The sequence below is a fragment of the Miniopterus natalensis genome, chromosome 2 (genome assembly GCF_054644295.1).
Source record: "Miniopterus natalensis isolate mMinNat1 chromosome 2, mMinNat1.hap1, whole genome shotgun sequence".
NCBI lineage: Eukaryota > Metazoa > Chordata > Mammalia > Chiroptera > Miniopteridae > Miniopterus > Miniopterus natalensis.
Window position 1 is genome coordinate 157,507,714 of NC_142082.1, and position 14,645 is coordinate 157,522,358.

General features: G+C 42.5%; 1 protein-coding gene across 7 annotated transcripts in view; it reads left to right on the top strand.

Moving 5' to 3' along the window:
- SOX5 (SRY-box transcription factor 5) overlaps positions 1-14,645 on the top strand; it is an 898,547-nt gene that overhangs the window by 859,191 nt on the left and 24,711 nt on the right. For all 7 annotated transcript variants that reach the window (XM_016197392.2, XM_087814757.1, XM_016197390.2 and 4 more), the window contains one exon: positions 7,195-7,340. In XM_016197392.2, the coding sequence (XP_016052878.1) occupies positions 7,195-7,340 (146 nt within the window). The remainder of the gene's footprint in view (positions 1-7,194; positions 7,341-14,645) is intronic.

Sequence of the window (14,645 nt, forward strand, 5' to 3'; positions counted from 1 at the left end):
AAGTAATAATGTAGTTGGATAAAAGCTGCGAGCATTAATGGTGTTGTAAAGGTCATCCCTGAAAGAAGAATTAATGCGTTATGCCATTAATGAAGCATGGAAAACTGTGAACCAAAAGATAACTTAAGATATTGTTAATGACAGGGGGCTCTTTGTTATATGCCTGTCAGCTATAAATACAGAAAGTGAGTCTTTGAGGTGGGCGGCCAGTATTACAGTATATTATATAAGAGCGCTTCTGATCTGATGGGCAAATGATCGGCAGCTCCAGAGAAAGAAGGCTTAAAAGCCAGGAAAGATTCAGAAGAATGACGGGTAATTTTAGAATCTCTTGACCAGATGTTTCTACCCTTCATTGGCCTTTTTCACTTATGTTGCACTTATATAGCACACTTTTAACTCTTTTCAAAGCATTTTCGATCTATTTTCTCACTACAGCTATTTTAGAATTATAGATCCTTAACTAGATGGAGCAGATATCCATATCGTCTAGTCCAGACTTGTTATGTTCCAGGTAAGGAACAGAGGCCCAAAGTAGCCCAGTGCTTACCAGGGATTCTAAGTCAGTTTCTGTCACAGTGTGGACATTCTGTGGTTCTATGTTTATCACCCCTGTTTTAATTTTCAGGAAACAAATGTATGCAAAGACCCAGTAACTCACCCAGACTCTCAGCCAGTCTCGGGGTTGGGATGCTTTCTTTTTAGTTACTGCCTGTTGGTAGTCTCTCTGTATTACATGCTTTTCTAAGTCATCTATTTAACCTTTCACTCATTCATCCAATAGGGATTCCATAAAACAAAGGAGACATTTTCAGGTTCATTCATTTGCTACTTTATTTCTATAACTTACTCATGGAAAATATGATGACATGAAGGCGACTATAACCTCGAGTGCATGGACATTTTAAAGAGAGAAACTTCCATGAGGGGAGGTGACTGAACGAGGGTTTTGTAACAGTTTCATAGAACGCCACTGGCTTATCAGGAGGTCAGGGGCGTCACTCAACGTCGGGCAGTTAACACTCACAGAGCACTTTACAAGCTGCTCTCACATTTATTATTTCATTAATGCTAGTGAGGTTTCACAGATGAAGAAATACCAGGGTGCCGAAAATTAGATGACGTGACCTCCAAAATAGGAAAAAAGTAAGATTTGTTGAAAATAATTTGAAACACCTGTGCCCTTGCTTTTACTTATAGCTGAAAAATCATATGTAAAACAAATACGTAGTAAATAAGAATTTGTATTGCCCCGATAGCATCTATTCTGCCCACGAATTGGAATAAATCTGACATACGGGGCCGGCTTCCATTGATAGGGTGATGGAGAAAGATCGATGAGCTCGGAATTGTAAACCCAGATACTTCCAACTTGGAAATCGGCATCTGTCCCTTGCACAGTCTGCCATGGGCCAAAGAGGGAAGAAATGCCCTCAAGTAGTGAGCTGAGGGACTGCTGTGAGAGGCACATTGAGAAAATGAAAGGCAAGGATACAGTAAAAGCGGTTACAGGCTTTTGAGGGAGCAAATGACTGGGGAGCACTAATGCTGCCAAGCCAGGAGCGGGTCTGGGTTGTCAGTGGAGTCCTTGCAGAAGAGGTGAGATCTGAATAAATTCCCAAAGACACTGGGAAGAGAGAGTGTTTCATAAGAGACGAGCTTGGGAGACAGAGGTGGGCCGGAGGAGGGAAGCCCGTCCTTGGAGCAGGACACAGCTCTGTGCGGCTTCGGCCCAGAACTCCTGAGACCAGCAAGAAGCGACACGGGAAAGATAAGCAGCGTTGACATCATGAGGAGACTTTTAGGCCGTTTTAAAGTGTTTGAAATTTATCCTCAGATGACATTTCGAGGGGAGCATTAAAGTGTCTCTTGTTCCAGTATATCTGGGAAAGGCTTCCTTTGTTACTTTTTGCAGATTCATGCTGCACATTAGCATAGTGAAGATTTTGAGAATCCGTGCAATGAAGGAACCTTTCCAACTTAATTAGTATTTCCCACATTTATCTGAACATGGGATTCTTTATCTTCACAGAATATTACAGATCATCATCTTATGAAATGCTCCTGTAAGCATTAGGGTACCAAGAGATGGGTTTTTAATCAGGTAAAGTGACATGACCCAAATTCCTTGTTTTGGAATATTTTGGAACGCTTTGTCTGGAAGCAGAGTGCGAGATGGATTCAAGGAGCATAAGCCTGAAGATAGGGAAACAGTTAGGAGGTTAAGGAATCAGCCCAAGTGAGCTATGAGGTGGCTTCAGCAAAAGCAGGGAACGCGGGGATGAAGGAGAAGCACATTGGAGAGCCGAGGAGGAGACAGAGCCATCAGGGCTGGGTTGCCTTTTGTATGTTTGGGTAAAGGAAGCTTAGATGACTCACAGGTGACTGCGGGGGCAGCTGGCATGGGAGATGAATGTAGAAAGAGCAGATTGAGGCAGTGGGAAGATGGTGAATTCTGTTCTAGGCATGCTGCATTTCAGGTACTCGTGGAACATCCAAGAAGAGCAGCTTAGCAGACAGATGTATGCAGCTGGGAATCAGGAAGGATTTGAGGCAGAGGGTAGATATACAGTAGTAGGAGTCACCCCCTGATTCTTAACATTATGTTTAGGACCAATCGCGATATATTGGGTTCTAAGGCTGATGCAATAAATCATCAACTGGGTGGCTTGAAACAAATTCATGCTATCACTGTTTGGAAACTGGAAATCAGAAGTCAAGGAATAGTCCTTCTGGAATCTCAGGGGGAATCTGTTCCATCTTCTTACTTAGCTCCTAGTGGCTGCAGGCAATCCTAGCGTTCCTTGGTTTTGAGATGCATAATCCCATCTCTGCCCCCATAGTCACATGACCTTCCTCTCTGTCTCTCTGTGTCCAGTCTTTCTCTCCTCTCTCTAAGGACACCAGTCATTGGATTTAAGGCCCACCCTAAATACAGGGTGAGCTCATTTCAAGATCTTTAATCTCATTACATCTGCAAGGACTTTATTTCCAAATGAAGTCACATTCACAGATACCTGGGGTTAGGATGAGAAATGGACATATATTTTTGAGAGACACAACATAACCTATTACAGGTAGTTCCCTGGTTTTCCTTCTACCTTTCAAAGTTGCTTTTTTTTTTAATTGTGGAGCAGCCATTACTCACCTTTTTTCTAAGATTGGACTTGCAAATTTGTCCATTTTTTCTGCCCCTGAAAATATATAAAATATTTTAATTTTGAGAATTTTGTTGGTAATGGTGAAGAAGCAACACTGAGACACAAAACATCCATTTGTGGTATATTTTATAAGGTTACAGAATCGGGCAAGTATGGTCATGATTCCTAACCTGGGTTTCCACATCTCACCTGAGATGCTAACTGGAGCCATACTGGCCTTTGCCTCTCATTTCCCTCCCAAGCCTGAGGCTCACTAAACCTCTCCTAAACACAGGCCTGCCTTCCCATCCCGCCTTTAGATACAGTTGCTGTCCAACTAATTAATGAAGGAAGAAAAAAATGTATCAGGTGATCATTTTGGGCCTTTTTGGACTGTGATGGACTCTGAACCTCTCTACCAACAAGAAATGACATCTCCTCACAGACTTTACCATAGTGATTAAAGCCATGTGACAAGACTGCTGAGGGTAGGCATGGATGGGAAACGAAAGCAGAAAGAAATACCATGTTCTACTGTCTCCTAAGGTACTAAGTGTCACAAAAACCTTCATGTGTGTTATTTTATGTAATTCTTCCTTTGAGCTTACATTTATTTTACAGGTGAGGAAAATGGAAACTCAGTGAGATCATTATAATTTGTCAAATATCATACTTTCTGAGAATTAAAAACCCAGATCCATCTGAGCCCAATGCCCAAATTTTCCCCGTTTCACTAATGCTATTGGGCAAATAAACTACCAGCTCCTAAATAACTGTCAGAGACCACTTGTGATAGGAAAAACTAGACTAATTCACTTAATCTTCACAACATTGGTGTTGTCTGGTCAGTGTTGTCCCCATTTAGCCCATGAGACCACTGAGACTTAGAAAAGTGAAACAACATTGCAATTTATGCAGCTAGTCAGTGGCAAGCTAGGGTTTTAGTTCAGACTCATCCAACTCTAAAACACATACTTCCGAGGACTGAAACCCTGCAGCAAAATCTAAAGAGCAGGTGAGGAAAGCGTCCCAGGAAAGGATATGAAGATGTAGGAGTCAGAGCGGAGAGGGGATCCAGTGCTCTGGGGAGAAGCAAGGAAGGAAGGGGGTTCGGCGAGGCCACGGTCAGTGCCGTGAGTCTGCAGGGACTGGGAAATGCCCCTCGGATTGGCAACTGAAAGGACACAGGAAGCAGAACCAAGGAGAGTGAGGAAGGGTGGGAGAGTGTGAGTCTTTGGGGAGCTTGACTCAGAAGGTCAAGAGAGAGACAGGACTGGAACAAGGGGGCAACACGTAGTTGAGAGAGAGACTTTATGTGCCTGTTTCGGAGGAGAACCTTAGGTATTTACAAGTTGAGATGGTGGAGATGGGAGAGAAGAGCAGATAGATGACAAATGTGAGAGTGACAGACGGCGAGGGATGGGCACCTGGAACAGGAGTAGGAGTGTAAGGGCTTTGCCTTAAGTGAGCTCAGGCACCCTTTTCACTGGAGCAGGAAGAGGCATCAAGGCAGGCAGGTTTGAAGCCGGCCTGGGTGAGAATGGGCCAGGGCTCGGGTGGGAGCAGGAAGGCGAAAGCTCATCCCTACGGGTCTTCTCAAAATCAGAGGCCAGGCCATCTGCCAAGAGAGAGGGAGTCAGCAAGACTGGAGCTTTGGTGACTGCGATTAAAACAAAACGTAAAGAACCACCAAACAGTCCCATTCGGATTCATTGTATAGTGTACAAATGGCTTTTATGATTTCACACAAGGGGTACAAATGTTAGAATTCCATATAGCAATAAAACTGAAACTCAAGAGTCTCTAAAAGCAAGAAAGCGGACACCTATCTCCACCTGCGCGTGAACACGCACCTCAGCTTGGAACCAGCCATCACAGAACACACGCCTGTCAGTCACTTACCCTGTAACCACTCGTATTCCTTTTGTATCTATATTAATTATTTTTCCTTCACAACGTTATCTTGGCAGCTCCTAAAAAGCATAAAGAAATCGTACTTGTATTCAGTGCCATGTGCCAAACCATTTCACATGTATCTGTGCTCTGGAGAAGCTAAATGGGCCGCAGAAGTGCATGAAGCCAGGTTGTACGTAACGGGGGTCAGAGGGCAGGAAAATCAAGCTGGTCCTCTTAGGATGTTACCACATGAACATACCCCATGACCACCGCTGCCATGTAAGAGCTGCGTTTCTTTCTAGAACGGCAGCGTTTATGAACACAATAGTTCAAGAATCATATATCAAGAAGGCTGTCCAAGCCAGGATGATACAGTGTTAAAAAACAACCGTCTGTTATAGGAAATATTAACCCCGCAGGTCTGACCTCAGGTCAGTTTTTCATATGGACAGTAATACAATAGTTGATGAGTGATAATGCAAGAATAAACGCTGTGTTTCACGTACTCGCAGCTGTCAGCCTGCTCCTGCCCCGCTCCAGGCTCCCTCTTGCGTGGCCTGCGCTGGGACTTACCACCCCCCTGCAGATGAGAGGTCTGGCCTGCACATGGGGGGGGGGGGGGGCAGCGCTGCGCTAATCTCCCATCAGCTTCTTCAACAGAAATGTTTAAGCAGCAAGCAAGTTCCTCTGTGTTTTGGCAATCAGCAGATCAGATAGAAGAGCCTGGCTATACAACGAGGATGTGTAATCTGACATGATTAGACAAGGCTCTTTAGTACCAGAACATTCATAATTGAGACAAAGAAATAGTATTAATAACACTTTCCTAACACGGCAGTTAGCCATTTTATATTTCCTTTCTTTAATCTTAGTGTTTTTCAACAAATCATGGGATTTAATAGCGTGTTTTGGCAGATTAGAGGATTTATGGCCCAGATGTTTTTTGTTCTAAAAATGGATTAGGGTGTAAAGTTTGCTGGAATCCACGGAACATGTTGAGGCAAGCCGGTCATTTTATGTGTGATTAGTGCCTGCCTTCTGTCTCACAGTCCCTCCATCTGTCACGATTCACCAATGGATCTGGTTAGATTTAGCCTCATGTCACAAACAAGTCCCTTTTCTGGGCAATATCATATTATAGATTCCGTTTATGTCATTTTATGCCCTAGTTAAAAGATAGAGAGAACGAAAGATGAGGTATTAGCTTTCCTTTCAATGTTTGCAAAATAATTTTTCTCGTTGGTATTCTACTTTAAGATCATGCAGATTATCCTAATAACGTGCATCAAATAAATAAACGCCTGGTGTTCAAGTTAAATTACAATTAGTTTTGTTCCTTACACTTATTATTCTTTAAAAGATATATTTTGGCAATGTTCTGTTTTTTTTGCTGTTGTTGTTAACTCTGGATTATAGACCTGCAGATACAGGCTGGTCATTTGACCATCTTATTAAGAGTGTGAATTAAATGTGACTATTCTTACCAGTAACCACAATTTTTTTTTAATCAAACAATTACAGGCACTTGGTTACATTCTGTACTTGAAATTTAGCCTCTTAACTGTTGCAAGTATGTATCCATAGCAAACCACTGCCACCTGCGGTTTATTTCACCATAAATGGATTCAGGGGCAAAATGCTATTCTTTGTCAGTTAGTAATGATTTGTTCTTTCTGTAAATAACAACCTAAAAGTGCTATACATAAACTTTAAGTTGACCTTTTGAATGCTATAATAGCGTCAGTAATTACAGTGGTAATTATCGATATCTGTATCCTGTGGTAACATTCACATAATCCTTACATGAAAAAAAAAAAAAAAAATCAAAGACAGGTTTTATTTTGGCACTACAAAATATTCAGATAACTAAAAAGGGTTTCTTTAAAAGCTATATTTTAGACTTCTTTCCAAATGTGTGGAAACAACTATATTTCCCTTAAATATTATGTTTTTATTACAGCTGTTTGGCACCATGTTCATGTACAACTATGTGAATCAGTCATCGTCAATTACATATTCATTCATTCATTTGGACAAATTCTACTGAGAAAGGACTATATGCCAGATACTAGCCATTACCCAAAAAAGAAGTGATTGTTGCGGTTAAAGGTTCCATGCATTTGTCCAAAACATACCCTTTGTTCTGTCACGTCTTCAGGTTATTTAAATGACCATGATGCTGTCACCAAGGCGATCCAGGAAGCTCGGCAGATGAAGGAGCAACTTCGGCGGGAGCAACAGGTGCTTGATGGGAAGGTGGCTGTTGTGAATAGTCTAAGTCTCAATAACTGCCGGACCGAAAAGGTGAGTTCAAGAAGTAGCTGCCTTTCCAGAAGCACTTCAGTTGCCTGAATGCTTGTCTTCTCTGTTGTCTTTCCGTCCTCGCGTCGTCTCAGAATAATGGTTCACCTCCCTTTTCCTTCTGTCCATACAGAAATCTCCATCCTAATCAAAACCAGCCAAGAACAGGCAGTGTTATAATTCTCTTGTGTCCCATCTTTACCCCTTATTGACAATTAATATCTCTTCTGCCATCCATTTGTATTAAAATGAAATGACACGAGATATCTGAGTGAGCGTTTTGCTTTACAAAGATGCTTAACTTGTATTTGGGGATGAGCTGGATTTGAAAATGCTGAATCTTCTTTAAGCAGCGTAAGCCTGGATGATACCCGCGTTCATAGCCTAAGGATCCGGGATCCCGAGCTTGTCATATGTTTCTAATGCAAGGCCCTGTCGAGTTTTAGGTGACTGCACAGTCAGAAAATGTGACTTTATTATAAAGCAAATATGTGATTTTTGTAACTTGGAAATTATTATTCTACCTATGCCAAGTGAATCTTCTGAAATTATCTGAAATGTAATAATTTTAGACTTTTTTGTCCAAGTTACATTTGTATTTTATTCAGAAAAATATTACAAGTTCTAGAAAGCTCAAAATGATGTACTTCTTTTGGTAATGTTTGAATGTTTAATATGTTTTGAATTGAAATTTTAAAGTGTTATTGAGTCTCCTTTCAGTAATCCTCTAGTTATATGGATGCCATAGATAGGAAGGAAAGTGATCAGGTACTTAGCAATAACTGGACGGTTAATCATCGTGGGAAACAGGAGTCAAAAGGATTGCACAGAATGAGCAGCTTGCTCATCTGGACAGGTGTCTGGTTTCCCAGGTTTTATGCACAATTTGACGTATACTCTCCAAGAAGCTCACAATCTGCATAGTGAAGGTGAAATGTGCGCACAATCCTGTCACAACCGTACTTTTTCTGGTCCAAACATGGGTCAGAAACCGTTTCCATCCTGCTCCGTTTCTGGAGGGGAGAGGGAAACGTGGGTCAGCCGATCGCCCTGCGCCGTCTCAGACCAGAGACAGGCGGGGGCGGCGGGGGCCCAACATTTTTCCAGAAGGCAAGAGGAAGGACGGAGTGACAGCTCCAGGGAGGAATGATAGCAAGCCTAGAGGAATTTATATTCAAATATTTAAGCATTCTTGAAGAGATGCTTGGACAGAAATTCCTTCTCCTCTGCTCGCCGCGTAGAAATGAGTTTAACACTCGGCCAGATGCTAATGCAAAGTGACTCCAGCTATCCCTCGCAAGCGTAGCTAAATTGCCGTTATTTGTTAAGCGCATTGAATTCAGCTGCGGATGCAGCAGTTGGTTGCATTCAGCAAGCATCTGTACCTTTTTTTTTTTAATCCTCCAAAGCAGAGACAACTCTACCTATCTTCCCCCCCTCCCCCGCGCTGGCTGGGAATTGTCAAGTGACAACCGACCAAATCCTTTTGGACAGGAAGCCTTCATCCTAAGTTCTATGTACTTGCAAAACAGGCCTTGTGGTTGGATCGGGGAGCCCATTAAAGCGCTCTGATGGTATGGAAATTCATCTTCGTGAAGCTCCTGGGCCCCTAAGCAGCGTGCGGCTTAGCGCTGGTTACAGATCAGTCGTTCACGTCGGAGGGCAGGAGTTGTGCTGAGGGCTGTAAGGCAATGGTAGAACATACACTAATCCGGGCCTGCCCGCCGCAGCGCCGCACTCTCCTCTAACACGGATCCGCTGCTCCCACGCGTGACTTCCCGCGGGCTCCCGCCCCTCGGCTCAGCCTTTCGATTCGGCTCCGGGAGTGGAACCCCCTGCATCCACTCGGGTCCTTAGTTGTCCGCCGTTAGGGGACCTCATCTCCACTTCCCGTTCCACCTCCACCCTCAGACTTTGCTGCTTTTTCATTTTCCTTTCTCTTTTGTTGAATTATAAGGATTTTTTTTTTCTTTAACTATTTTTGAAGTGATACCTGCCCAGATCTGCTGGCCAATTCAGATGTCTTCGTTCTCAAGAAGGTTATGGCTCCCAGATCTCTTCACCACGCACTTTCAATGCAGTTGAGCTACGTCTTCAATTAAAGCCTTATAGTTTTATGTGGTTTTAAGTGAAAATCTTAAAATATGAAGGCAAGCAGGTCCCTTATTGTAGCAACATGGCAAACTCTTGTGATGTGTAGGACAACCTCCTCAGCAGGACCCGAGCTCGTTCATGCCTTACGTGACCCTTGACCCCTGAGGATGAACTGAGGCTGTAGAAGCTCTCTTAGAAGCAGGTATTACTGTCGCTGCCTTTTCTTGGTGATCTGGCTTGGGTGTCACTTCTAAGTGTCAATGATTGATATCTGTCTGTGCAGCTCATGAGAATGAGATGGCGTCAATGTTATATATTTAGTAATTATTAAACATTAGCACCTACTATGTATCAGGGATGATGCTGTGTTCTTGAGGTACTATATTGAATAAGAAAACATGTCCTCTGCCTTTATAGTGTTTAGAGCTGAGGTCAAATTATTATTTTGAGCATTAATCATGGCATATTTACGTTTGTAGGCCTACCTGTGGGGATTGAATAGGACCCCATATTGGGTAGCATATCAGATCAGTTATATATACCTAAGTTGACAAAAGTGGATGCTTGTCCTTCCACATAAAGTGACATCACGCCTGGCTGCGTGGCTCAGTGGTTGAGCATCAACCTATGATCCAGGAGATCGAGGTTCGATTCCCAGTCAGGGCACATGCCCAGGTTGTGGGCTTAGTCCCTGTAGGGGGTGTGTGGGGGACAGCTGATCAGTGAGTCTCTCACCATCAATCTTTCTCTCTCTCTCTCTGTCTGTCTCTCTCTCTCCCTCTCCCTTCCTCTCTCTAAAATCAATAAAGACATATTTTTAAAAATAAATAAAAATTAAAATACTAAAAATAAATAGTCATCACTATACGTATTGTGCATTTCCCTAGTACCTACCTTTTTAATAGATTTTTATAATCGCCCAATGTTAGCCATTACAAAGCACAGAGATTAGTAATTGGTTTGACATTTTGCTTCGTAGTTCTTAATGAAAGACAACCAGAATATATAACTTCCTCTTATAATTTTCACTATTATTGTCTCACATCATTTGAACCCCAAAATGAGGACTTTTTTCCTCTCTAAAACAACACTCCCAACTTTTTAAACCCAGAAGGTATGTGAAATGTAAGGATTAGGTGTGATAAAGGAGATTAAAAAAATAGAAAGGAACTGGGAGCAAGAAAAAGGGGGAAAGAAATTCAGCCGTGTGCTTTCTATCTGCCTCAACGGAGACAGCATGACCTGAGATCCGGATAACTGGAACCCTCTGGTGGAGATCTGCTTTCTTGAGCACGCAAACCTTATACACATTAACTTTTCTTCACGTTTCCACTGGCCAATACAGTTGTCCCAACTAGCAGGTCTTAATTCTGAAGAGCTGTAATCAGACAGTGAAAACGATTAGCGGTGTGAAGAAGGGATGAATGTTTTTCAGTAACATGTACTAAAACACGTAATGAAAGCCATTTTTACTGGAACACATTTTAATTGAAGACTTCTAAAAGATTTTTTCATGTCTTAACTTTTCTTGGAAGTGTTTCAATGTACCCAAGAACTGTGTATGTCAGGTTTCTTGGAAACTCTGGGACACAGTGTTATTTATAATTGTCATCTCTGGTTAATTATAGCCTGATTGTATATTCAGATAATGTTATCTTTTCACCACACAGCCCGGTTACAGATTAGTTCTATGTGTGAATAAATAAGCTGCTCAGGTAGGAAGGCTCAGAAAGAAGACCCTTGTACATCTGTTTTGTAAAAAGAACCACCCACTTCACTTCATTAACATCCAACTGGCCGCTTTGGCCGTACAATCACCTGCATGCTCAGGCTCTGACCTTGAGGTTTAAGGTGTCCATATCTAATAGGAGATCCTGGCCGGCAATACAAATGTAACAGAGGCCCAGTGCTCCGGGTTGGAATGAAGAACAGACCAGAAGTTTTCCTGCGCTTTTCTCTCACTCCCAATGTCATTATCCTAGGAAGATGAGACCTTTCCCATAGTATCTGCTAGAGACGCACTTCATTACATGTCTCAGGAAACCTAAATACAGTAGTTTCAACACGGATTAAGTTTTAGCATATGATGAAGTAAGGAGCAGAAGGCTGGTCACAGTTTATCAGCTCAGTGATGTCAGGGTTGAAATCTCTCTGGTTCTGTTGGTTTTGGCCTTAGGGTCACAAAACGTGGCTGCACCTACAGCTCTCCCATGAAGGCAAGCGGTCCAGGAAGGGGAATTCGTTTTCTCTTCGCTAAGTTCGGTCTTCATTCACATAGGGGTGTCTTGTATGTTATTCTCATGGGGATGTTTCACTGCACCCCTCAAGCTGACTTCCACAGGCATCTCCTTTGGGTGGTGCTGGGTCATATGTACGTCTTTAGGACAATTACTGGCTAACGGAAGAGAGATTGCTTTAAATTGATCATGAATTATGTCCTGGGACTGAACGAGAGCCCTGAAATCAAGGGGTATCTTAAGATCAAAGATTATATTGGCAGGGAAAAAAGGAGCAGAGTGGCTACAGGGTAGGAAAAGGCCATTGGAGCCTCAGCTACATTAGAGAAATGACATCAAAGCTCTCAAAACTGCTCTGCTTTTTGTTTCATATTTGTTGTCTTCTACTTTTGCTCTTCCACTATTTCATGTTTAGGGCCTTCCTCATAAATTGTCCGTGGTTCATAAACAATTAAATTACTTGCCCTGGCCAGTGTGGCTCAGTTGGTTGAGCATGATCCTATGTAACGAAAGGTCGCTGGTTCGATTCCAGGTCAAGTGAGTCCCCGGTCAGGGTGCACTCGGGAGGCAACCAATCAATGTTTATCTCTCTCTCTCCGTCTCCCTTCCTCTCTCTCTAAAAATCAATAAAAAATACTTTAATGAATAAATAAATTACATACAAGCATGTCCAAAAGAAAACAATGCTTGGTGACAGGTTGAATCAATAAATATGTGTTCACACACATGCTCTCTACATGCTAAGGCCAACTTCTGTATTGCTTTTCTGATATAAAATAGGTGTCACTCCCCAAAATAAAAAAGCCAATGTGTGCATGCATTTCTGAAGGTAGACAATTTATTCACCAGATATTGCCTACGGTGTACCTGAAATCTAAACACCTGCACATGCTATGAATGCCTTTATGGCTACAAAGCAGAACAGCTGGGAAAATCTTACTTCTCCTTATGAGGTTCAGTGAAAATTCTTTGCAGATTTCCACAGAATGAGAGGAAAATTTGGTGAATAACACGTATATTATAAGTAATAACGTACTCAGTAATGACACCAGTTTCTCTTTTCATTTGTCAGTCATATTCATAAGCAGCCTTACTACAGACTGTGTACCTCGACTGGTTCGTAAACGGGGGTGAATTTTTTTCACCCTGGCCCTTGGAAACTCTTCCATTACAGCCTCCTCTTTGCTGCCAGTGTCACCCCTTTCCTCTCGCTTTAACAGAGTCCCAAACATGAGATGACAGTGACCAATGTTGACTTAATGTGGATGTTTAATAATGAAAAAAAGCGTGTCAGTCCCAGCATTAGTGACAAACGGCAGTAAGTGTATCGGATGGCGGCCCTGTAATAATTTCACATCCATCATTCTCCCCGGTGCTCCGCTGGCCGCCTGACGGAGGGGCCGCGGCGCTAACTCTCAAACGGACACGCGGCGGGTCGTTCGGCCCCACCGACCCCTGCTCCCCGCTCAGACTGCGCGTTACACGCGTGGCCGGGACAGCGGATGGGGAGGGGCGCGCCTCTGCTTCCAGGGGCAGAGTCTTCAGTGAATCAGTGATTCACCGATAGCTCCTGTAGATGGTGCCTTTGGCTAAACTGCATTCGAGAAGTCACATTAAAGCGACATTTCAATGGCTAGAGAAAGACTTCACGGAGGAGAAGCTCCTGTTAGGAGAACCCTTCGGGAGGAACTGAGATATCATTGCGAGTGTGGCCAAGCAGGAGCTTTTCCTAGGGGTGTGTGTGTGTGTGTGTGTGTGTGCGTGTGCATGTTTTAAAAAAGTCCCCTAAACTTTTAATCCCACTGGCTAGAATTTCCCTAGGAACAAATTAAAATAACACAAATGATTGATATTTTCTCTTTATAAAAGTGAGTATATATTATTTTTAATCTCTACTTCACATATGATTATTTATTTGGAGTCTTTAATTAAAAGGTACACAAAATCTTGTCTTGATTACTCGCCTTTTATTATCGGAGTCTCTCTACTTTGCAAATTTATATAAATGGATGGGGAAATGCTTTCTAGGCAACTGATGATTTGAAAATCTAGACCAGCTTTGTATGCGCAAGTTGGCATTTGATCCTTAGGTTTTCTTTTCCTTTGTTTTTCATTCATGAAACCTTCTTAATTCTGAGTGTCTTAGCTAGGGAACACTTCTTATGGGACAGGGAGGGAGGGGAAAACCCCTTAGTGAATATTATCAGCACAGAGCAGCCAGTTCTCCAAGACCACGACAAAAAGGCAAATAGGTATTATGTCATCACCCATCCATCACCCTGTATGTCAGCCTTTCAATAATTCCAATCGACATTCTCGACAGGCTGGTGCAAGTTAAAGGGGCTGTTTGTTTCTAGAAATTGAGTATAGACTGTCTATAGCCTTTTGTTCCAGATGGCTTTTTTCTTCTTTCTTTCTTTCTTTTCATTTCCCTCTTTTCTTTTTGGGGGTATTTAATTGAAATCCATGCCGAGTGTGCAGACTGCAAAGATCAGAGCTGTTTTCGTCCAGCAGTGGTAACTATGCGTTAAACATTTTGATTTGTTTGAGCTTGAAGTTTAGTCCCTTCTTGCCATTTGCTTCATGGAGTTTGTGTATATTTACAGCCTCTGCATTTAATGGCCACATGCCTTATTTTCACAGATGGCCAGTGGAAGACTTTTTCTTTCTCTTAGTAGAGCCTGCTTTCAGTTTTGCTCCATTTGTCACAGTGCCACTACTTGCAGCTAGCAAGTGCCCACGCGTGGTGGGGAGCAATTATGGTGTGAGTTTTTAAGGAGCTTTTTAAAGGTTTTTCTTTTTTTTTTTTTTTCAGTAAACTTTTTATGGCTTAATTTCCAAGCCTAGAAAAGCTGTGCGTGTTTTCAAACAAGAGAGTCTTGTGTTCTTACATCATTCTGGTAGAGGGGTTAGCGTGCGATGGTCCAATAAAATGAGACACCCAGGGCAGGCCGAACTGGGCTTTCAGATGGACACC